Source organism: Aquarana catesbeiana, linkage group LG05 (genome assembly GCF_042186555.1).
Source record: "Aquarana catesbeiana isolate 2022-GZ linkage group LG05, ASM4218655v1, whole genome shotgun sequence".
Taxonomy (NCBI): Eukaryota; Metazoa; Chordata; class Amphibia; order Anura; family Ranidae; genus Aquarana; species Aquarana catesbeiana.
In genome coordinates, this window is record NC_133328.1 from 69,499,432 (window position 1) to 69,525,200 (window position 25,769).

At 40.8% G+C, this 25,769-nt stretch overlaps 1 protein-coding gene across 6 annotated transcripts in view; it reads right to left on the reverse strand.

The window, feature by feature from the left end:
* Positions 1 to 392: 392 nt before the first annotated feature.
* Positions 393 to 25,769, reverse strand: part of EPC1 (enhancer of polycomb homolog 1) — a 118,181-nt gene continuing 92,804 nt past the window's right edge. For 3 of the 6 annotated variants that reach the window (XM_073629866.1, XM_073629865.1, XM_073629864.1), the window contains 4 exons: positions 17,152 to 17,270; positions 11,791 to 11,932; positions 11,288 to 11,672; positions 393 to 1,982 (listed from right to left, as the gene is read on the reverse strand). In XM_073629866.1, the coding sequence (XP_073485967.1) occupies positions 1,910 to 1,982; positions 11,288 to 11,672; positions 11,791 to 11,932; positions 17,152 to 17,270 (719 nt within the window). In that variant the 3' untranslated portion in view covers positions 393 to 1,909. Of the gene's footprint in view, positions 1,983 to 11,287; positions 11,673 to 11,790; positions 11,933 to 16,795; positions 16,885 to 17,151; positions 17,271 to 25,494; positions 25,517 to 25,769 lie in introns of those variants that run through there. The other 3 variants (XM_073629867.1, XR_012244392.1, XM_073629868.1) reach the window with 3 other exon arrangements.

A 25,769-nucleotide genomic window follows, 5' to 3' on the forward strand; every position in this document is an offset into this window, starting at 1 on the left:
CTGAAAATTATACGATACTTTACCATTAAATCACAAACTTCATAATTGTTCAAAAACTTCAAAGAACTATAAATGAAAATTTTTTTTTTTTAAATTAAAAATCAACTTTGCATCCCTAGACCAAGGCTATGTGAGCCCATTCCTCCAATCTTTGCTCTCTTTAAGTTACAACCTCAAGCAGGATCTTATGACAAATCTCCTGTGTGTCAGATGCATAGGCCTCCACTTCGACTACACAACATTTTAAGTAGTGGCCAGCAGATGGAGCCACAGTGCCTACTGGGGGATGAAGGCATTCAACATGCCTAAAAAAAAAAGACCACCACTGTAACCCCACTGTACAGATTTAAATAAAAAAAAAAAAAAAAAAAAAAGTAGAGACAACGTATAGATTCTTTTTTAAGTGTTTTAATATTTTCCTTAATTTAGTGGGAGCTTTTCTGTCCTTCCATTTAAGAAACAAGTGCAGAACATTGAATTGAAAATGACAATGAACTTAGAGCAGAAATTAATACAGAAAAAAAGAAACATCACCACACATTTTTTTCTGTTTTGTCAACATGTAATGCCCTGGTTTTTATTTAGTGAGAATTATTTTTTTCCACAATGTGTTTTCCAGGATTAAAAAAAAACCTCATGGATCAATGTATGCCATTGGAACTGGGCATTCAGACTTTGCTACTGACAAAGCATTAGTAGTCTGTAAAGTACCATGCTCTTCACAGAAGAGAGCTCATATTTCCGAAGGAAGGCACCCGATAGTTGTGGTTCTGGCCCTGCAGCCTTCTGGAGAGAAAATCGGGGAACAAACAAAAATAAAGGAAAAAAGCTGGCTATTTTAGAAACTGGAATGATGATACACGTACAGCAATTACTGCATTCTTCTCCCTTATATCCTTTTTTTCTTAAGAACAAGTAAAGAATGAAGTCTTTTAACAATTACACAATAAAAAAATACAATTTTTTAAAGTGTTTTTTTTTTTTTTCTTAAAAAAAGGGCAGACAACATAAAAAAACTCCAGTTGAATGGACTCCATTTGCATACTTGATTTAACACTTTTTTGGTGTAGGAGGAGATGGGACAGGAGGAGGGGGCTTGTTTGTAAAGCAGCAACAAAACCTTTTAGTGCCTGAAGTACCAGAAACCACCCACGTGACGTACAGGTGAATGGGGGATGGGAAGATTTGAGACTTCATTATTATCTTGTAACTTCTGAGATTACAAAAAAAAAGGAAGATCCCTATTGAGTACATTCCCCATTTAATAAATGATGCCTTTTTTTTTCTTAAGAATCTGTATGTATGTCACCATTTCTTCACATGATACACAGAGAACTCAGGGACCCGGTGGGGAACCAAGTTATGTTATACCATTTACAAAATACCAAGGAGTCCACAGCTACCTAACACATTTACTACAGCACAGGAACCAATGAAGGTACAGTGTACAAAAAACTGTAAACACGGCACAATAAATAGATAAAACAGCAGGTTCCGCACCATGCACATGATGTGATGACACTTCTCATCTCTATACAATCTCACACTCTTATTTTGTTGCAGTTTTTGTTTCCCGTTTTTTTTTCTTTTTATCCCCCCAGTGCAAAGCATCACAAATGAACAGTTCTGTATTCAAGTAACATATATACAAGGGTATTACAAATATGCAGTACTGTACAGATAATTGCTGTATTCATAATTTACAGATGTTTTATTCTTTTCCTATTAACAGTACGAAAAAAAAAGAAAAGAAATCAAAGCATGAGAGATGTGCATTGCTGTTGAGTCCCCACAGCTGCCATGGAAACGCAGTGTGTGTGCTGGTTCCCATCATCCCTTGCATTCATAATGCTACTGATGCATAGCACCTAAACAAGTTCCCAAGGCTGCAGTCCTGTTCCTGTGGAAACTACGTCACTTCCATTGCTACTGTGTTGTCCGTTATACTGTTCAATGCTGGCTTTTCTGTGTCATGGTTTTCCCTGTGTAAAAAAATAAATAATTCAATTAATAATGCAAATAGACAATAAAAACTGTGCAGAAAAAAAACAAAACTAAACTCCCAGGCACAATATTTCAGTGTTCTATATCTAGTGGCAACTATTCTCTATGCAGGACATGATCAAGTGGTTTGCATTTTTCTGATGGCTGTAAACATCTAGGGCAGGGTGTGTATTTCTTTCAGTCCCCAAGCCCGAGGCTTCTTGGATAGTTTTAGCATTTCTTTAGTTCAATGACAAGAGTCTGTAAAGTTAGGTAAAAGGATTCTGCCGGTCCCTATATCCCAGATTGTACAAAAATGGTGTACTGTTAAGCTGTAAGGATAAAAACAGAGGGCTTTAGTGTGCCGTGCATGTTGAGTCATGACACAAGAACCCCAGCTGAACTGAAAATCTACAATCTCTATTAGAGAGGAAGAAAAAGACGATGACATGCCCTTTCTGAGTAATTCAGCTGGTTACGTGCAGCTCAAAGTAGAATTAACCGCTTGCCAACCGGCTCACGCCGATATACGTCGGCAGAAGGGCACGTAAGGCAGATTAATGTACCTGTACGTTGCCCTTTAAGAAGCTGTTTGTGTGTGCGCCGCGACCTCCGTAAGTGTGATCGCGGATTCGATGTCCGCGGAGATACCCGTGATTGTCTCATGGAGAAATGTTGATGTAAACAAGCATTTCCCCATTCTGCCTAGCGACAGGACACTGATCACAGCTTCCTGTAATCAGGAGCGGTGATCAGTGTCGTGTCACACATAGCCACAATCAGTGTCGTGTCACACATAGCCACGCCCACCTCACAGTTAGAATCACTCCCTAGGACACACTTAACCCCTTCACTGCCCCCTAGTGGTTAACCCCTTCACTGCCAGTCACATTTACACAGTAATCAATGCATTTTTAATTGCACTGATCACTGTATAAATGTGAATGGTCCCAAAGTCGCACCAAAAGTGTCCGATCTGTCTGCCAGAATGTCGCAGTCACGATAAAAATTGCTGATCGCCGCCATTACTAGTAAAAAAAAAAAAAAAAATTATATATATATATATATATATATATATATATATATATATATATATATATATATATATATATATATATATATATATATATATATATATATATATATATATTATATATTTATATATTAATAAAAATGCCATAAAACTATCCCCTATTTTGTAGACGCTATAACTTTTGCGCAAAATCAATAAACACTCATTGCGATTTTTTTTTTACCAAAAATATGTAGAAGAATATGTTTCAGCCTAAACCGAGGAAAAAAAAAATGTTTTTTATATATTTTTTGGGGATCTTATAGAATTGTCGAATAACATATATATATAAAATATAATTATAGAATAAAATTGTCGCTATTTTTTTGTTTATAGAGCAAAAAATAAAAAAACTGCAGAGGTGATCAAATACCACCAAAAGAAAGCTCTATTTGTGGGGGGGGGGGGAACGTCAATTTTGTTTGGGAGCCACGTCGAACGACCGCGCAATTGTCAGTTAACGCAATGCAGTGCCGAATCGCAAAAAGTGCTCTGGTCTTTGGGCAGCCAAATGGTCCTGGGCTTAAGTGGTTAAAAGGCAAAGATTCCCCCCCCCCACTTTGGATAAAGTATGGCAAGATTTTAAACGGTCATGTTTCTTTTGCCACCTGTGTCTCATAGGGGAGATTTCCCTGCACTTCCTGTCTCATAGCCAAAACAGGAAGTGAGAGGAAATCCCTTCAAAGTGAGGGAATTCCGGGGTGTCACCAGAACTAGTGTCCCCTTTGGAATATCTTCCCTCTACTGCCCTGGTATCACAACCCAAAATTTCAGATTTTGTTTTACTTTCACTTATGAGACAAACAGGAGAAAGAGGATGAATCTCCCTAATGGGGGCACAGGCAGCAATAAAAACTGACAGGTGTTCTAATCCACCTCCACTCTATCCAAAACTACAAAAAAATAAATATTTAGTTACATCTTAAGTTCTGGCTATCCAGGGCTGTACAGCACAGCATCGGTCCAGTTATATAAAACCCTGGATTACTAGACCTGCTAAAATGGTAAATATTAGCAATCATAATAATATTTACCATTGCATATATAAAAAAATATCAAAAATGGTATAGTTAAACCTGAGCATAATACATGGAAATATTTCTCACAATTTCCTTTTTCCTAACTTAGGATTTAAGATGGCCATACATAGATCAATATTCGCCTGCTCCCTGCTGAACTGGCTGAAGTTTGAGCCATGTATAAGCAGGCTTGGTTGTATAGAAGTGAACCGATTGACTTGGTACAACCAGCTTGCTGGGTTTTTCCCAAATGATCAGCGTCTCTGGCTAGTTGGCAACTAGGGACGAGCCCGATGTTCGAGTCGAACGGAAGTTCGACTCAAACATCGGGTGTCCGTTGAATAGCGAACAATTTGGGGTGTTCATGGCAAATTTGAAAGCCGCGGAACACCCTTTAAAGTCTATGGGAGAAATAAAAAGTGCAAATTTTAAAGGCTTATGTGCATGGTATTGTCATAAAAAGTATTTGGGGACCTGGGTCCTGTCCCAGGGGACATGTATCCCCATCAACATGGGGACAAGGTGCTTTGGGGGCTACATGTACCCGGGTACGGAAATGTGTGGCCCTGCCCTCCTGACGCTACGGGAAAACCATTGGGAAGTCCCCGTGCGTCAGAGGGGGGCGGGGTCATCGTGCTGAAGCATCATAAGGCAGGTGCCTCCCATGGAGGTGGATCTTTTTAAATTTTATTTTTTGGTCCGTCGTCGGAGCCATAGAAGAAGATGAATGGACTTTGTGGCACATTTTTATTTTTTAATAAAAGGACTTGTCCCAAGGTGTGTCTTGTGGTGTTTTAACATACTTTTTTGTGAAATGGTACGGGTAACGTTACCATTTCAAATGGGGGGGGATATTCCCAGGATATGGAGGTCCCCTTGTTAAAGGGGGCTTCCAGATTCCAATAAGCCCCCTGCCCGCAGACCCCCACAACCACCGGGCAAAGGTTGTGGGGATGAGGCCCTTGACCCCATCAACATGGGGACAAGTTACTTTGTGGGGGGCTACCCCAAAGCACCCTCCCCATGTTTAGGGCATGTGGCCTGGTACGGTTCAGGACGGGGCACTCTCTCATCCCCCCCCCCCTCTTTTCCTGTGGCCTGCCAGGTCGCGTGCTCGCATAAGGGTCTGGTATGGATTTGTTCGGGGGACCCCCACGCCATTTTTTTTAAATTTTGGCGCGGGTTTCCCCTTAAAAGATTTTGAGGGGGACCCCTACGCCATTTAAAAAAAAAAGAAATTGGTGCAGGGTTCCCCTTAATATCCATACCAGACCTGAAGGGCCTGGTATGGAATTTGGGGGGACCCCTATGCAATTCTTTTTACATTTTGGTTCGGAGTTCCCCTTAATATTCATACCAGACCCAAGTTCCTGGTAATGGACTGGGGGGAATCCCATGCCGTTTTTTTTTCAATGACTTATCTGCATTGCTGGGACCCGACAATTCATTATAGCCGCGAGTAGTTTTAACCACATGCCGACCAGGCCATAGCCAAAAGACAGCTATAGCATGGTCGGCTTATTCTGGGAGGGCGTCCTCACAGAGTCTTGCTCCCGCGCGCCCCCTGGGGCGCGCACCCGGAAACATCCGTGACCGCCGGGTCCTGAAGACCTGGCGTATCACGGATCATGGTAAATTGCCACTGGTAGTATTTATTCACGACTCAGTTTTTTATTTTTTGCGATATAAGCGAAAAAAGAGCGGAAGTTTGGAAAAAAAAAAACAATATTTTCTTCTTTCTGTTTTAAAAGAAATCCAATAAAATCGAATTTTGTCAAAAAATTAAGGCAAAACGTATTCTGCTACATGTTTTTGGTAAAAAAAATTTCCGTTAAGTGTATAATAAGTGGCTCGTGTGATCACGGACAGATGTATGCAAATGATCATGTACAGATGTGCGCAGGTGATCACGGACATATGTGTGCAGATAATCATTGGGACATGTGATTTTAGTGGGACATGTGGGGGACAGGTGTTATTATTTGGGGATGTGTTTTGTGTGGGGATATGTGTGTTTTACATTGTGTGGTGACACTAGGTTGGTGATCAGTGAGTAAAAAGCTGTAAAAAAACAGTTCATACTCACTGATCACCAGCCGGCTGCAGCGATCCCCTCTCCTCACCGACAGCTTGTGTGTGAGGAGAGGAGAGCCGATTGCCTAGCTCTGTGTTTACATCACATGACGGCTGTGATTGGACACGGCCGTCATGTGATCAGGAGGGCAAATCACAGAGCCCTCCTGCCGATAGGAGATGCGCCGTGTTCAGGTGACACAAGCACATCAGGATCGCGCTGCTGCGCGATCCCCCTCCTTCTGAGGGACGTTCCTGAACGTCCACTCAGAAGGAGAGAGCGCCCACCCGGCCATTTATGTACATTGGCCAGGTGGGAAGTAGTTAAAAAGAACACTAAATGAGAGCAGTAAAAAGCATAAATCGCTAAGATTATAGGCTTACTTACTCAAGAGTTTGAGCATTTGTGTGCCAAAACAGATCCAAGAAAAATCTGCCAGATTTAGGCATGATCTGACTGTCTGTGTCCTAATTGTGTCTAGTAGTTGGACCGGACACAGTGGAGGAAAAGGTATCACCTACACTGAAGGATCTGTAATGATCTGTAGATTAAACAGAATAACATTCTATTTATAGTGTAATTTGTTAGTGCTAAGCTGGATATAAAAACAGACTGCCTCCATACACAGCACCAAACGGCTGGCTGGGAGAGCAGAATATAGATTGCAAAAGAGTTTGCCCACCTTATTCTTGAGATTTGTTTGGCATGGCTCATATTGTCAGTCAAATGACAGAGAATGAGCTGTTGAAAGACCTGGCTTTAAATGGGCGCCAGTGTAATTGCTGACAGCCTGCACCTGTATCAGCCAGTCGGATCATTAATGACTGGCTGACGACATCTTGTGGCCAAAAAGAACAGGGAAAGGGATTTTACTGATTACTAAACAGATATATGTGAAGACATCCTTAGCGCAATTAACCCTGCTCATGCAGGATCATAATCACAAAGGGCAAAGGAACAATGTTCATAGGCAGGAAAATAGCAGATGCCTGATAAAGGACGGACAGTCCCCTCCTGATTAAAACCAAAAGAACACATTGCAAGAATCGATAGCAAACGTCAAGTGAGTCCTGCAACCTTTGTCATAAAAAAGAAAGGATGATAATAATAAAAAAAAAGTTGATGTAGACAAAATTGTCACCAGAAATAGGTGAGAATTAATTACACAGTACAACATAATTTCTCATAGCTAGATGGAAACAAAAAAGTGGAAAGCGAGAATAGAGCTCCGATTGCATCAGAAAAGCGGGATATCTTTGCTTAAAAGGATGCATTTGCGTTGGGCTTAGGAGTGAGTGATGGTGGTGGGGGGGGGGGGGGGTTTGGGGGGCGGAGAAAAGTTATAATTCCGGGCCACCAGAAACAAAACCCTCCAGGAAGGGCTTGAACGTATCTCCGTTCACCCCCGGAAGCGAGTTGCACCAGGTTTGAAAATCCAGTGCTGCTCATATTGCAGCAGGATTTTGTTCCAGTCTCCTCTCTTATCCCTGGGTGTATACGATCTAGCACTGGAAATTTAAGGGAGGATGAGATTATGGAACTGTATTGCGTCTTCCCAGTGGTAAATCCAGGTTGCACATTTTCATGCTCTGAATATGGCTATAAACTCTTCGCCAGAGTTCATTTTGCCAACATAGAAACATTGGCAGTCACATTGTAATAAGTATACTATGCCAACAGTTTTGCCATTTGAAAAATGTCATGGGACAAATTTATTATTGCTGGGAAGTAATTTGCGAGTGCCAACGTCCATGAACTGGCAAGAATTGCATCCTCTGCATTTGAAAGTGCCAAATAATTTACAGGGATCCATCCTTTATCAGGCACCTGCTATTTTCCTGCCTATGAACATCGTTCCTTTGCCCTTTGTGATTATGATGCTGCATGAGCAGGGTTAATTGCGCTAAGGATGTCTTCACACATATCTGTTTAGTAATCAGTAAAATCCCTTTCCCTGTTATTCTTTTTGGCCACAAGATGTCATCAGCCAATCATTATTGATCCGACTGGCTGATACAGGTGCAGGCTGTCAGCAATTACACTGGCGCCCATTTAAAGCCAGGTCTTTCAACAGCTCATTCTCTGTCATTTGACTGACAATATGAGCCATGCCAAACAAATCTCAAGAATAAGGTGGGCAAACTCTTTTGCAATCTATATTCTGCTCTCTTAGCCAGCCGTTTGGTGCTGTGTATGGAGGCAGTCTGTTTTTATATCCAGCTTAGCACTAACAAATGTTACTATAAATAGAATGTTATTCTGTTTGATCTACAGATCATCACAGATCCTTCAGTGTAGGTGATACCTTTCCCTCCACTGTGTCCCGTCCAGTGCTCTGGATTGAGACACATTATAAAAAGGGATATACTTTGTTCAGATTCGTTCTGACCACAGAAGAAGTGATCAAAGGGCTGTTTTAGCCACTCAAATCTTTTCTTCATTTTAGGCAACCGCCGGCTGAAAATGTTTTTACAGGGATGATACCTGCAGATATAACCACTGCCAACCGAGGACATCATATGACGGCCTATGGTCGGCAAGTGCTTAAAGCACATTTCTGGAAAACAGAGTCCCATTGGTCGTTTATGACCCTAGTCCAGTTAGCTGCAGTTTTTCATACTGGAACTATAGAGAAATCTGTCTGGGCCTGACAACGCAAGAGCATCTCAAACGTTCTATCTGCAGAATCTTTGAAAGAAGGAACAAAGAAGAAAGGTTTGCTGGCATTGCAAGCATGTTGCATGAAGCCCCCTCTTAAATATATTCAGCAATCCAGGGAAGAAAATTCTTCTGCAATTTCCTCCAATACTACCTCAATGTCCTCGTCTTTCCCTTCTGTGTCTGCCTCATCTAAGGCAGACATATAGGGATCCAACTCAGGTACAGCAATGAAAGAAAAGGTGTGGCTTTTTTTTTTTTTTTTTTTGAGCCTTGGGCTAAGATGGCTATGTTATAGCTGGTTTTTATCAGAGGAATTGAGAAATAGATGCAGAAAATTCTGGTTTTGTCTAGTAGGCCACTTGTTGCATGCTTAAAATAGAGGCAGCATCAGGGACTGAGACTGGTGTTAGATTTGGCTGTTGCTTTAATGCGATGGGTGCCTTGTCGCTCAGTGTTGTGCAAGCATTCTGCAGAGCGAATGCTTGCTTGCAGTTTTGCAATGGCTCCCTTTTGCCTAGCTCCAACATAGCTATTTGTGGGGATATTCCTCTGTGGGGTACTCATGGAGCAGGGTGTAGAATACAGGGAAAGCGTGTTGAGAAGACGAACACCACATCCTGGGTGTAGACTGCCCTGTAATCAAACCTTGTTGCAAAAAGTCAGGAGAGAAGCAGCTGAATACTTCAAGAGCTCTAGGCAGAAGTAAAGGTAAAATATGTGACCTGTGGTGTAACACCTAGATCACCCACCTTCAAAAAGCCATGGCTCAGCTAGGAGTGGTTGAGATTTTGCTTCAAAACTTGAAACGTTTACAATGTAGTGAATACGATTCAAAAATAGCCCCGGTCTTTAACAGTAACAGTCAGAATCATACCGGGTGATCCTTTTACCTGTCCATGATGCTGGACTGTGTATAAAGTACAGGCTTCATCTGTCCCGATGAGAATACCCCCAAAGGGGTCTTCAGGGACTGGATTCCATAGGGATGGACCACTGCCCTGGACTTGTATAGCACCCTGCATGCTATAGGCCAACTACAAACATTGCACTAAGTGTCAAGGTGAGCACCTATGCAGAATCTAGTGCCCAGAGATAATTACAGGCAGTCCCAAAAGCAAGGGGTCCAGCTCCCAAGGTTTACTGAGGTTACGCTGATCCAGATACAATGCTTTAATCTGTGGCGTTAGAAGACAGTGAGGAGTTGAATGAAAAATCTAAAGATTATAAATAAAGAAAAATAAACAAAAAAAATCCAGTTAAGCCAATAGTGAGGCAGAAGAGTTCCATCACCTTTGGACACCAGCACAAAACTGAGGGTTCAAAGAGTGGGTTAGTGTTATAGGAGAGATGCCCAGAGTGTCCTCCAAAGCTTTACAGTGTCCAATCACCTGAGAATACGAGCTCATAACCCAGGGTCTATGAAAACTTTTCCTGTATTCTGTACTATACAAGTCAGATAAATCCTTTTTACTCCTTACCATAAAATAATATATATATATATATATATACATACACACACACATACACACACACTGTTTATAGCACCAATATGTAAGCCATGCATGAGGGTACAGCTGCACGAACATTTTTTTTGCTTAGAATAAAGATCACGATTCTCGGTGTAACATGATCTTTCACACTATACAAAAAAAAAAAAACTGGGCTAACTTTACTGTTTAGTTTTAGTTCTTTTAATTCATTGAAGTGTATTTTTTCCCCCAAAATTGTGTTTAAAAGACCGCTGTCGCAAACACAATGCAACATAAAATATTGCAACAACCGCCATTTTGTTCTCTAGGGTCTCTACTAAAAAAATTATATATAATGTTTGGGGGTCCCAAGTCAATTTCTAGCAGAAAATACTGATTTTAACTTGTAAGCAACAAGTGTCAGAAAAAGGCTTAGTGGTTAAACTGACCTCATTTGCAGACAGATGTTCTTCCCTTTAATCTAAAAGAAGGAAATGTTACAAAGTTTCTCTTTATCTCCCAGTGCTGAGGAATGTTGATAAACATATGCGTTTTTTTTTTTTCCAGTTCTGACCAGAGAACGGCTCTGCACTTGTTTAATAGAATCATGTAAATGCTGGATTAAGATCGTGAGGGGGGTTGAATCGAGATCACGGTTTTAAGGATTAATTGTACAGCTCTTCATGAGAGTATGCACAAGTTTATCGAAGATCATGTCTACGCAAAGCAATATTATAGCATTGTATGTATGCATGTATATGAAGTTTCTGCATCCATTGTAAAATCTATAAAATTTCTGGGGCTACACCAAAATAGTGCCATGTGTCTGGAACATTTTTTAAATAGCTCCCTAACACTTCCAATACAGAAGGGTAGCTCCACAGAGACAAACAGTGTCATACAATTCATGCATATGTGCAGTGCTGGAGCTTCCCAAGGACTTCCCACCATCACATTTCACAAAAATCTAAAAAACGAACATGGAGCACTATTGCACAATAATTCTTACCTCGGTACTCCATCCACAGAAGTTGCTGCTGGAATCTTGGGTACCTGACAGTTTGCTGCTGCTGCTGCAGCCAGCTTTAAGGCAGATGGGGCAACAGCACTTAAAGTCCTAGGTAAATGGCGTGCATTAAGGGTGTTTAAAGAGTTTACAGTGGCAACGGAGGATGGTACAGTTAATCGGATGTTATTCCCAATCAGGACCTGAGTTGTTGCAGAATTGGCAGCAGTTACTTGGTGACTCAGAGTGCTGTGGGAAGTAGCAGTCTGTGTTATACTGGAAGGCTGTAGCAATGCTGAACCAGTTGAAGATGAAGAGGATGATGACTGACTTGTGTGTACGAGTGCTGCAGGCGTATTACTACTGAGGTGTAAGCCCTTGTAGACTCCTGTCGCACAAAAAAAAAAAAAAAAAAAAAAGCAAAAAAAGGAAAAACATGAACGTCAACATGAGATCAATAATAAAGATCAGGTAAAACTCTAGAACCTAAAACTATCACACAGTACCTGAGGCTTGAAGGATGCCATTCACTCCAATTCCAAGGACAACATCTTCCTTCATTTTGAAGGCCATCAGCTGTTCAGAGGTTACCAAAGCTGTAACAGCAAACTGTGCACTAGCAGAGTCCAAGGTCTTTGAAACAAAACCCTAAAAAAAAAAAAAAAAAAAAAAAAAAAAACAGAAGAAAACACATTAAAATAGTCCAATGTCAAAACTAAACTCCACAATAGAAATGATAGCTTAAAGTTGAACTCTGGGAATGAGTCAAATTCTAGCCTTATAGTGGTGGTGTCTCACCCCCTCCACACACTGCAAGGGTAAAATGTTTGTTGGGTACAGGGATAAGGTATATTATTTACCTTTATCCCATCTTCGGCACTGTTCTCAAGCTCTGGGCAGAGACTGAGTGGTCTCTCTACATTATCGCATGCAATGCAGGACTATAAACCCTTAACTGCACCCCTAGACCAAACAAGCATTTAACCCTTGCAGTGCAGGGCCACTGCAACTGTAGATTTGTTTTATTCCCAGAGTTCAGCTTTAACAGTTACAATAAAAAGTTGGATACAAATATCCAAGCTTCAAGCCAGTGTTTTCAAAGCTGACCCCTAATTAAAAAAAATGAAATATAAATATCTCAGTGAGAAATCTACTTTCTCACAACTAGGTCAGAATGTCAAAGGTTTAACGAAAACCTGTAATGTGAGAAATATAAGCGTTGCCATTGCTGATCTCCTTGTGAAAATGCTAGTTGTATGGATGTTATAAACTCACCAACTTCAATACTTTCAGAGTCACTGACCAAGAAAAAGTGTAAAAAAGTGTGCTGTATAGAAGTGTCAGAAATCACCATCTGTACATTTATTCTAGGACCACTGGTTCAACAGTATCTAAGTAAAAAGGGGTCGGCATAACAGCCAGTCAACCACTATTTCTTAATTAGGGTTTTCCTGATGTAAGCAGAAGAGTAGACTGTGGGCAATGACAAAGGCTGGCCTAAAAGAAGCCAACTTTTTATTTAAAATATAGACCTTTTCCCTTCTATACTATGTTATGCCTAACGCACAGTTTGTATTTTGAATCCTTTCTGTCCCTGTTTACACCATGCAGAAGAACCTCAAATTTAACGATGATATCTTGACAATATTATCCACTTGCTGACCGCGCTATATCAGATTTACTGCTACAGTGCAGCTGCGCTATGCAGAATCACGTACAGTAAAACCTTGGTTTGAAAGTAACTTGGTTTGAGAGCGTTTTGCAAGACAAGCAAAATTTTTAAATAAATTTTGACTTGATATACAAGTGATGTCTTGATATAAGAGTAGCGCCAGCTTCCACAAAGAGATTAGGAGCAAAATCCAGCAGGAGCTACTGAGTATAAAAGAGAAGAGAGGCGCCTCTAAGTGTAGCAATATGGTTACATTTAATGAAGGTACATTTAGCAACATATTGCTACACTTAGAGGCGCCTCTCCTCTTTTATACTCTGTAGCTCCTGCTTGATTTTGCTTCTAATTCCCTTGTGGAAGCTGCCATTTGTGGATGGATATTTTACGGTTACACAACACATTACTATAATATTTTTATATGGACAATAAACTGAAGAACCTATGAATAAATGGTTGCGGAATGAATCATCTGAGTTTCCATTATTTCTTATGGTGAAATTCGCTTTGATATACAAGTGCTTTGGATTACAAGCATGTTTCTGGAACAAATTATGCTCACAATCCAAGGTTTTACTGTATATATATGTGATTCTGCACTGCCTGGTAGGGGGCGTCGGTGTGCCGCTTTTGCTGTGATTGATCACAGCAGAAGCTTCTCAGCGGGGTGCTGGCCAATGGATGTTCGCCGACACCCGCTAATCATTGAGAGACACAGGATGGAGCTCTGCATGTGAAAACAATGCAGAGCTCCATCCTGACAGGGGGACTGCTCGATTTTTTTTTTTTAAAACACATCCCTAAGTAAAAACAGCACACACAATACACAGAAACACTGGCTAGGGCACACATTTAACCCTTTGATCGCCCTAGATGTTTAACCCCTTCCCAGCCAGTGTCATTAGTACAGTAACAGTGCAAATTTTTAGCACTGATCACTGTGCCCCTAATATCACATTTCCGCTATAAGCCACTGATCGCTGCCATTACTAGTAATGAAAAAAAAAAAAAAAAAATTCCAGTGCGTAACCCATAGTATGTAAGTCTATAACTTGTGCGCAAACTAATCAAACACTTATTGGGAATTATTTTACGAAAAATATGTAGCAGAATACATACTGGCCTAAAATTATGAAGAAACAGGATTTTTTTTGTTGCATGTTTTATAACAAAAGAAAAAAAAATAAAAAATAATATATATATATTTTTTTTTTTTCAAAAAAGGTTGGTCTTTTTTTTCTATATAGCGTAAAATATGACCTGGTCACAAAGGGTAAAACTTTCAGAGGGCAAATGGTTAAACGCTTGCCGACCAGCCGTTGTCATTATACTGCGGCAGGTCAGCTCGATCCCGCAAATCGCTGTAGCTGCACGGCGGGGAAGCTGATGCGCGTGGCCGGAGGCCGCGTTGTCTGCCGGCCACCTGCGATTGCTCCACAGAGAGTCAGAACGGGGATCTGTCAATGTGAACAAACAGATCCCCGTTCTGTAAGGGGAGTACTGAGTGAGCGTCTGTTACTAGTGATAAGGAACAGCGATCTCTCTCTACTCCCAGTCAGTCGTCCGTGCCCCCCCCCGTTAGAAACCCCACCCAGGGAACACATTTATCCCCTTGATTGCCCCCAGTGTTAACCCCTTCCCTGCCAGTGTCATTTATACAGTAATCAGTGCATTTTTATAGCACTGATCGCAGTATAAATGTAACTAGTCCCCAAAAAAAAAGGTCCAATTTGTCCGCCGCAATGTTGCAGTCCCGCTAAAAATCGCTGATCGCCGCCATTACTAGTAAAAAAAAAAAATTTAAAAAATAAAAATGCCAATCCCCCATTTTGTAGACGCTATAACTTTTGCGCAAACCAATCAATATACGCTTATTGCGATTTTTTTTTTTTACCAAAAACATGTAGAATACATACATATTGCCATTTTTTTTTCTTTTGGGATATTTATCATAGCAAAAAGTGAAAAATTTTTTTTTTCCCCAAAATTGTCTGTTTTTTTGTTTATAGTGCAAAAAATAAAAACCGCAGAGGTGATCAAACACCACCAAAAGAAAGCTCTATTTGTGGGAAAGAAAGGACGTCAATTTTGTTTGGGTACAGCACTGCACGGACACGCAATGCCGTATCGAAAAAAATTGCCTGGTCATTAAGGGGGTAAATCATCTGGGCCTGAAGTGGTTAACCACTTCAATACTGGGCACTTTCCCCCTCAGCGCTATCGCTGTTTAAATGACAATTGAGCGGTCATGCTACGCTGTACCCAAACAAAATTTTTTATAATTTTCTTTCCCACAAATAGAGCTTTCTTTTGGTGGTATTTGATCACCACTGCGTTTATTTTTTGCTAAACAAATAAAAAAAAAAAAAAAAACTAATTTTGAGAAAAAAAAGAGTTTGTTATAAAATTTTGTAAATAAGTAAGTTTTCTCCTTCTCTGTATAAGGTGGCACCCAATGAGGTGGGACTGATGAGCACGGATAAGGTGGCAGCCAATGAGGTTGCACTGATGATAGGCACTCAGGCAGATGGGCACTAAAAGGCTGCACTGATGGGCATCACCGATTAGGAGGCACTGGCAGGTATTGCTGGTGGGCACACATTGGCATCATGTGTGGGCACACATTGCCACCAGGGATGCCATCCCTGGTGGTCCTGGGTGGGTTGCGCTGATAAGCAATCAGCGCAGACACCCCGTCAGAGGAGCAGCCGATCAGCTCTCCTCTACTCGCGTCTGTTAGACGGGAGTGAGGAAAAGACGATAAAACAGATCTTCCTGTTTACATTGTGATCAGCCCTCATTACCACGTGATTAGCGGTGTCCAAAGAGTCTCTATCAGAGACTCTTTACCTAGATCAGAGTTGCAGTGTGTCAGACTGACACACCACAACAACGATTGCAGCAATGCACGCCCCTGGGGGCGCAGAGCAGCTTGTAATCCTGACCACGTCATATGACGTCCAGTCAGGGTATCGCAACCACTTTGCCGACGTCATTTTACTATATGGCGGGTGGCAATTGGTTAAAATTACCTTCTGAAACCAAAATTTCTTTGTATGTAATTTTGAAAACTAAAAAAATGGTAAACTTTTACTAGGGAGAACTTTTAAGACTGCCACTACTGACCCAAGTCTGAAAAAGCTAGCTTCCTGGCTGTTCTGTGTATGCTTTGGCTTCAATGCTTTCTAAGAGCCTAGGGTCACACTAAAGCCAGTTCATAAGCAAGTGTTTTTCAGTGCGTTTCTGTAGTATGTTTTTGATGCATTTCCATGCTTCATGCATTTTTTTTGTAGGAGGAGACTGGTTGTTAAACAGATTTGATTAAAGATTTGAAAAACAAAAAAACAAAACAGATTTAATACATAACATTGCGCAGAAATACAAAAACTCCTGCTTTAAAAAAAAAAAAAAAAAAAAAAAAAATCAAAATAGCCAAATGTAGTTCACTACAGCCGACAGTGGAGGGTACTCCTGCTTTGCTCATTTCGAATCTTTATAGACAGCCACTAATACAGACATCCATTATAAAAAATGCATACTGCAAAGTGTGCGGGCCCATTTATATTTTTACGTTGTGGTAATATACATCGTGCATTACATGTTAATTTTGAACGACGCCCCAAAACCACTAAGGCAACACACACATGCATTACAAATATTGTGTTTCGTATGATTTTAGCAGGTTTTAGCGAGTTGGCAGCCCACTGTTTTTAATGGGCTGCCTTAACACAATGCACCTTTTACACACAAAATTATAAATGAGCCCTAAGGCTAACCTAAGTTTTCGGCAAGGGCCATACTAGCAAAGAGAAAACAGCTGTTTGAAAAAGAGGATCACGTACCAAAAACACTACATGCAGTCCATTTAATCAAAGTATCACAGCATGTCCCACTTCTGTGTGCATCATAAATTAGGTGGCAAAACTTCAAGCTGTAAATTTCAATATAAAATAAAAAAGAGCAGGAAAATAATCCTATGCAAGTCTAAACATAAAAATAGGTCTGTGATATTTATGTACTGTATGTGGCAATTTATCTACAATTCTGGGAGAAAGAAAAAATTTCTCTAAGCCAATTACAAATTACACAATGAAAATGTAGGTATACATTACATTTTTCCAACATAACCTTCATATTGTGGTCTATGTTCATTTTAATGATGAGAACTGGACAACAAGATACAACAAATCTGCATTACCTGTGAAGTGTTGGCAGAAGAATTGTTATTGGCCTGCTGTTGATGTATTTGAGCAAGCTGTTGTTTCTGCATTAGTGCCAGTTGTTGTTGGTGTTGCTGGTATTGTTCGGCTGTAAATGCTGAAAAAAACAGTACTACATCAGAAAAGGTTAAAAGAAAAATACTATGAAAATTCATATTTTCAGACTACAGGAAAGTATATAAATGCAAACATTACAATAACCTTGCTAAAAACAACTTGTGTGAAAGTTGGATACTGAAGATTTACACATTGCATAAATAGGACTAGTCAAGTGTATGTCAAGCCAAACCAACATAGTCTGGTCTAGTTTTAAATAGAGTGATCTAAGATTAGAACTTCTGTTAGTTTTCATAGCTATCCAGAAATCTGTTAGCAATATTTACCTTTACCCCCTGTCCTGACAATGATTTCACAAGACAGGAGGTGATCGGGATTCTAGCATTTCCTGTTCTACCAAAGATCATTTAATTTTCTGTGTAAGGCTCGGTTCACACTGGTGCAATGCAAGAAACCCTGCGAATCCAGTGCGGGTTTCTGCATCGCACCTTATTCGCAGGCAGTTCACACTGCCCTATGCAAACTGCTGGGAGTATCAATACAAAGTTAATGACACCCCCAGATCGGTTCGCAGATCGCAGTGTGAGCTGTGAATTCGGACAGGAATCAGATAGCATGGGTGTGAACACCCAACGTGATCAATTCTGGTGCGGACAAAAAATAAATAAAAAAGGGTCCTGCACGATTTTGGTCCGAATGTGATGCAAATTCAGCCATAAAATCCCATAGACTTGTATGGGGAGAAAAGCAAGTCTAAAGTGAACATAAACCCGTGTAGACAGGCCCTTGCAGTTTTGAGAGTAAATGTGGGATACAGAAAACAGATAGCACAATGCTTACAATTTACTCTTACTTTGTATATGTCTTTACCATGAGATTACTTAATTCTGTCACAAAGACACTTGTACGATTAGGCTCTGAGATGAGCATCCATCCGACCCATGTGCCATATACTAACCAGATCCAAAGCAGTGGATTAATTAGCAGCGGGCAACTGCAATAAAAAAAAAAAAATTCCCAGGGAGGGAATTGCTGTTTCCAGTGAAAATTAGGTTCTTGCTCTTTCCACCCCCCTCAGATATTAAAATGCACATAATTAACATACACACACTTTTGCTAGAAGGCAGCTAACCCGTGGTTTTCGTGCAGGCTAGCTGTGCCTTCCCAAAGACTTCTATGAAGTGCACCAAAACTCCTGCATGCTGCATCTTTGGTGCACTTTCTGAATTTGCATCAAACCCATGGGACATCATAGAAGTATACGGGAAAGCACGGTTAACCTGGGCTTTGCCCAAAGCACAGCAGAACCACACTGGGGCAGTGTGAAGCCACCCAATTAAAAATCTGGCTCAGTCAGTCTAAACTTAAGAGAGATCTTTTAGGCTGGAAACTGATTTTGACGGGTTCGTTGCTTTAGCAAGTTAATGCTTTATATGCACTGACAAACCAGGCATAGGGCCAGCTCATATACAGATTCTCCATTGGCTGCTCAGTTACATGGCAGCAGCAAGGAAGACTCGGAAAAAACAATGCATGCAGAACAAGCCAGGAAATGCAGCTCTGGTATGTTTATCCTGCCTGCCCCTTAAAAATAAAGATATAAATAAGTAAAAATGTATGTGTTTAAATATGCACAAACACCTGCATCCTCTATCAGTTCTGAAGTATTTAAAGTGAACCTGTGCTTTGCCCAGGCATTTAATGGAAAACTGTTACTGTTCTAGTAGTACTGTGAACACCCAGCTCACTGATATGATGGGACAATTACAACAAGCAAGCTTTGTATTTGGGTCAACTAATCAGAAAAAACTGTCAACACACCACATGCAATGTCCCCGCCAGCATGCATCCTAAGCAGGAAAGGCATATTGATAACAGGACATGTCCTGATAAAATCACTCTGCATAGTAAGAAATCATGCCGGTCTAAGAATGCACAAACATACATTCATCTCAATTTCAGATGTTTATATTAGAACAGTAATCTTTACAAGTTCTAGATTATCAAAACAAAGAAAAGATAAAATACTGAGACCAGAGTCACACTAAGGCCTCATGTACACTGCTGCTGGTAAACGGACCTTTAGGAGCAGTTGGGCTTTTTTTTTTTTTTTTCAGCTGCCCCTGAACTCTCCTCTATGTTATCTTATCAGTACATGTACACAGGGTCATTTATAGTCATTTCTAGGGAGTTGAGTTTAGAACCATATTTTGGAAAGAAAAAAAAATGCGTTCAGGACGGATGTTCAGAGGCATTTGAAACGCCAAACGCGGTAACTCGCTCCTAAACAAAAACACGGCATGTAAACACAGCAAAACTGACTTTTTAAACTTCGTTTACTATCTATCAAGTTAAATCGTTCAGGAGAGGTTTTGAAATGTCCCGTGTACATTAAGCCTTAAGCAAAATGTGCAGAACGCTAACCCTACCATCTAGATTTGCCTTACTTTCCAGTGTATTAACCCGCCTGCAAACTCTATTCCCACTTCTGTGTATATCATTACCCTCTATGCCCACAGAGCTTCCATGCAAACGACACAATCAAAAAGAGAATGTATTCTGTTTTGGGGGGTATATCAACACATGGTGACAGACCAATCACGTAATACACTATATTCAGAACAAAAAATAATTAAAAAAAAAAAAAACAAACACCTCTGTGGCAACAGGACAGGAGGAAATTTTTCTCCAGACCACTACAGGAAAATCAACCTGTACCACCATATCCAGAAATCGTTCAACATCTTCTCTGTTGTTTCGGTAAAAAAAACTCTGCAGGCTGAAAAACCCCTCAGCAGCATTAAACATATAAACTCTGCCACTGTATCCTCGTGGCCCTTACTTCTCTGCCTGGGCCTCTCTAAGCAACATTCTACTAAATACTATTTTGGTCAAAATAGATGTTCACTTTAAATCGAAGAGTTTCAGTGCATGCTTTCCACAGAAACATTCCTACTTCAACTATATCACATTTGCCAATAATCTGCGCTGGTAGCTAAACTCAAAACGTAAAAGGACTTCATTGGTTAAATGATCCTGATCAGGCCAAAACACATTTATAAAAAAAAAAGTATCAAAAGTGATGAAGTGTACAGTATTTACTAGGCTTTCCTAATGACAGCACACAGTTTCAGCCTCTAGGTTTTCCTGTCTCTGTCTACAGGTACAATGTTAGAAGCTTCTTCTTTGTTGCTCTAGTACAGCCCTTCTCAACCTTCTTATCCCAGAGGAACCCTTAAAATAATTATCAGATCTCAAGGAACCCCTGCTCAAAAGAAATTTGGGAGTGCGAAAAATGCCCTTACAACCATAACCAGTGGTGGTGAGAATGTCACTTTTACAGACAGCTGAAATGATCAGTGTCATGCAACTGGCTCTGCCAAGTAGTATTGGCCCTGGAATGAAGCAGGCACCCTGAAATATGAGGTAAATCATACACTGTTCAAGGAACCTCTAAGCAATCTCTGGAGGAACCAGAGAGAAAAGCGTGTACTTGTGCAAAATAACTGATCTTGTACGATGCAAAAAGCCCTTACACTAGATCTACCCACACTTTTATTTGCAAATGTGTACAAAAGTTTCAGCTTTTGAAACTTTACAACAACTTTGTAAATGTAACTGCAGTCAGATTAGACAAGGACACAAACTGACTTGTGGCAGCACTCTTAAGATAAATACATATATTTATCACACACACACACACACACACACACACACACACACACTACAAAATTCAAAGTGAGCGAACAGAAGAAAAATCTGAATCAAATCAAACCAGAATCGGTTATTACACTTGTTCTCTTACACAAAGTCAGGGATTTTGTAAGATTAGTCAGGTGTACGATTAACCAACTATACCAAGTATTTGCTAATGATCTTCAATTTCAGATGTAGGTTGAAACACAGTCATTAACTGAAACAGAAATCTGTGTAGGTGGCTTAAAACTGGGTGAGGAACTACCAAACTCTTACTAAGGTGAGGTTGAAAATGACACTTTAACGTCACAGGTCATACACTACGGCAAGACACAATGTAATAATTATACTGCATCAGCAAGTTCTCTCCCAGGCAAATATTTCAAAATGTGCCGAGAAGCAAAAAGGAACAGGCAACATTGAGGACTGGACGCAGTCAAGGAAACGTAATTCAGCAGTTGAAAGACACATAATGCTCATTTCCTTTCAACATTGGAAGATGTCCGGCAGTGCCATCAGCCCAGAACTGGTGGAAACCAGTAGGAGCCAGGTACCCCCCATCTACTGCCTGGAGAACTCTGACCAGAAGTGGTCTTTATGGAAGAATTGCGTCCAAAAAGCCTTACCTCTGATGTGGAAACAAGGATAAGCGACTCAACTATGCAAAAAATACATAGGAACTGGGGTGCAGAAAAAATGGCAGCAGGTGCTCTGGACTAGAGTCAAATGTGAAGTATTTGGCCGTTTCAGGAGGCAGTTTGTTGGTGAAGGGCGGTACAATAGAGAGCGGTACAATAATGAGTACCTGCAGGAAACAGTGAAGCATGGTGAAGGCCCCTTGCAAGTTTGCACCTGCATTTTTGCAAATGCAAGTTGAAGTTTTGGTCAGGATCAATGGTGTCCTCAATGCTAAGAAATACAGGCAGATACTTAACAATCATGCCATACCACCAGGGAGGCGTGCGAATGGCCCCAAATTTTTACTGCAGCAGGACAATGACCTCAAACATACAGCCAATGTCATTAAGAACTATCTTCAGTATAAAGAACAAGGAGTCCTGGAGGTTAGTGTCTGGCCCCCAGAGAGCCCTGATCTCAACATAGAGTCTGGCTGGGATTACATGAAGAGACAGAAGTATGCGAGGCAGCCAGCATCCACAGAAGATCTGTGGTTAGTTCTTCAAGATGTTTTGAACAACCTACCTGCTGAGTTTCTTCAAAAACCGTGAGCAAGTGTCCCTAGAATAATTGATACTGTTTTGAAGGCAAAAGGTGGCACACCAAATATTGATTTGATCTTCTGTTGGCTTACTTAATTTGTTAAATGATAAAAAAGTAGCTACTGAAGGCATTCATAAATTACAGCATTTTTTCACCCCTGCCTAAAAAGTTGTTTGCACGGTACTATCTGTAGACATTTATATTTGCAACATCTGGAATGTCTGTGGAAATCTGCTGGTATCCATCCACAGGTAAGGGAGATTGTTCACAGACTGGCAAGAAATTACCTATCTAGCAGACATTATACCATATAAAAAAAATAAAGAAGGTAGCCATTGTTTGCACATAATCTCACAGCTTTCAAATGAACGTTAGTCATGTGGTAATAAAGGTAAAATTAGACAATTCTAGCATTAAAGTAGAATTCTGTGTGTAATTTCACTTTTAATAGTTGCTTGGGCCAAGTTGGACCAAAAGAACCATTTGGTACAGAATGATGTAACTGCTGTGTGTGCTGTAATGGACCGTAGCAGCATTATCTACATACAGTAAGTGGCGCTGTATTTTGGCAGCAGTAGGGGAATTACAAGGCTTTTAGCCTCTATGGCAGAAAAGCACTTAACTAGACTCTCTTTAATTATGGCAGCAGACAGAAAGTTGCCTGTACTGCTGTCAAAACGCCCATACAGTACAAAAGAGCACACACAGCAGCCACATCATTCTTAAGACTCCTTTCACACTGGGGCGCTTTGAAATAGCACCTGCAAAGCGCCCTGAAAGAGCCGCTCCTGTCTCTTCAGTATAAAAGCCCAGAGGGCTTTCACACTGGAGCGGTGCGCTGGCAGGACAGAAAAAAAAAGTCCTGCTAGCAGCATCTTTGGAGTGGTGTGTATAAAATCAATGGGGCAGCGCGGCTATACCGCCGGCAAAGCGCTGCTGCAGGGTGGTCCTAACCCTTTTTCGATCGCAAGCGGGGGTTAAAAAAGTGCCCCACTAGTGGCTGGATACCCCTGCAAATACAACGCTAAAACGTCGCTAAAAATATCGGCGCTTTACCGCTGACGCCCCAGTGTGAAAGGGGCCTTAATGGGAATAGTTTGTTTGGGACAGCTTGGCCCAAACAAAATAAAGTCAAATTAAACCTGAAATTCTACTTTAAAAGATTTATGTTAAACAAAATAGATTTATATATTTAATTGCACATGCTAAAAATGGGGGGGGTATAGCCATGATGAGGGCTTTTTTTCAGCCGTAACTGCATTTCAGAACCTTTGGCAGCCCTCTCCTCTCCAACATGTCATTTAATACTGAAGCCATCAGAGGAAGATTTCTGCACAGTGAACTTCATCTACTGGCTTCTCTGTGCTAGTGCTGGGTACTCAGGGCTGCTGCCCTTGATCACTGGTGAGTGCTTCAGATCCCAAGCTTCAGCTGCTGCAGTGATTCGGGAGGAAGCTTCCATCCCTGCCTGCTTGCTGCCGCTACTCAGACTTTGTAGCACTGAGCCGAGGAGCCTTTAAACACCTCCTCAGCTCTGTGCTACAGTAGGGGGAGCTCTCCAATCCACTGTAGTGTGCTGGGAAAAAAAAGCCTGCACATACCACAGAGAGCAGTGAGGGCAGAAGAGGTGAGGGATCTGTCACTGTGAATGAAAATGAGGGAAAGCTTTGCAGAGACTGAGTTCATTCAGAGAGGAGTGCACTGCAATGTGAAAGTGTGTGGGGGATGGGGAATATGTGCAGAGAGGTAAAGTTTGTGTGTGTGTGTTTAGCAGAGGGGAGAGCATTGTACACAGAGGAGAGCTGGGGGGGGGGGGGGGGGTGGATTTGTACAGAGAAGGGAGCTGTGGGGGGGGGGGGGGATTTGTACAGAGAGGGAGGCTGGGGGAGGATTTGTACAGAGAGGGGAGGATTTGTACAGAGAGGGGAGCTGGGGGAGGATTTGTACAGAGAGGGGAGCTGGGGGGGATTTTGGGGGATTCACCTTATGTGATATGTGGCTCCACTGTAGGTGTGGCTGGGGGCCAGGTTGGGATGGAGAGTTGGTCAGAGAGGGCGAGTTCCTGCACCTATTCTCTGAGAAAAAAAAAAAGCCTTGGCCACGATATTGCACAGCCCTCACCCTGTAGCAGCTCACACTAAATATTATGAGATCACATTGAAAACATGGCTATTCTTGGCAAAAGTCCCATAAGTTAGGTTTAAAATTAGCCTTTCATTTACTAAATTTCTAGAAACTAATGCCAAATTCAAACCATTAGTCTTATAAAACTCACCTATATAAAACAGTGCTTCAGTGTTTTCCCAGGACCTAGTAATTTCCCTTTTTTGGTGCTACCATCTCACCTCACACACAGAGGTGAAGCCAGGCTGTCAATCACAGCCCAACAGTCCCTTTTCTGCAACAATCATGGGTCACGTCTTTCTGCAGGGCAGCAGATATAAGTCAGCGGGAATGCTTAGAGATGGAAATAAATATCAAGCTGCTGACTTTTGAAAAAAAAAAAAAAAGTCTACATCTATAAATCAGCAACAGATCCATTACACATCTTGGGTTGTACAATTTGGAACTTTCCACTTTAAAGAACTGTATTTTATTTTTAATTTTTTTTTTACTCTTTGCTGTGCAGTCATGCTCAGAACCACACAGCATTTCCTTCAAAGATGGCTGCTTTATACTTCCCATACGCACTGCAGATTCATTCATTTGGCTTTCCTGTAGGAATGACTGCCTTAAGAAGTCGCTTGGAGTATGGCTTTCTCATGGCAGTGAATGGGGCAGTCAATATAGTTGTACTTTAAATATAATTTACAGTACACATTACAAAGCATCAACTATCAAAATACTTTCTATGGATACCCGAATAAAATAATAAATGTATTGAGATTTCCTAGACAAACTGTATGTAAAATTAAATAAGACACTACACATAAATACCAATTTCAAAGATATCACACTAAAATACAAGAAACCACAGTTGAGAAAACAGACCATTCAAAAAATTTGCAAACGAGCCAATGCAGCCGCAAAATGGCAGAACACATTTATTAAAACATTCTCTTTTTAGCTCTCAAACCATCACAGATCTATGGCACTCTGACTCATATCTCTCATTTTCAGTAAAGAAAACTTGCAAACCTTTGCAAACTGTTGCAGTTGGCTACCCAGGGATACAAAAACAGGGGTCACACAGAGACTTTGCCAAGCAAGGGGCAGCCCATAAATGTCCTACCCCACTATTCCAAAACAAACTGTAGTGGCTGTAAGCCGCTTCCTCACCCTCAGAACAGTATACACACACACATTCATACAACTTTATTTATTTTAATAGTAAACATGTCACAAACCTGGAGAACAAAAACTGGATGCCTGTAAAAAAAAAAAATTTCATAAGCATAGGTTATCTTTAGTGGAAAACTGCATGTAAAAAAAAAAAATTAAAAAAAAAATAATAATTGGAACAAACAGCTTAAGGTATGTCTAAACCTAAGAACAAAAAAATGTAATACTGTATACTGCAGCTTATCAGTTGTTAGATCTGGTGGAAGCATTAGTTTTCAGGCCAATTACATTTTCTGCATGAACGGAAAAACAGTATTTTTGTACTCCATTAAATCCTTTT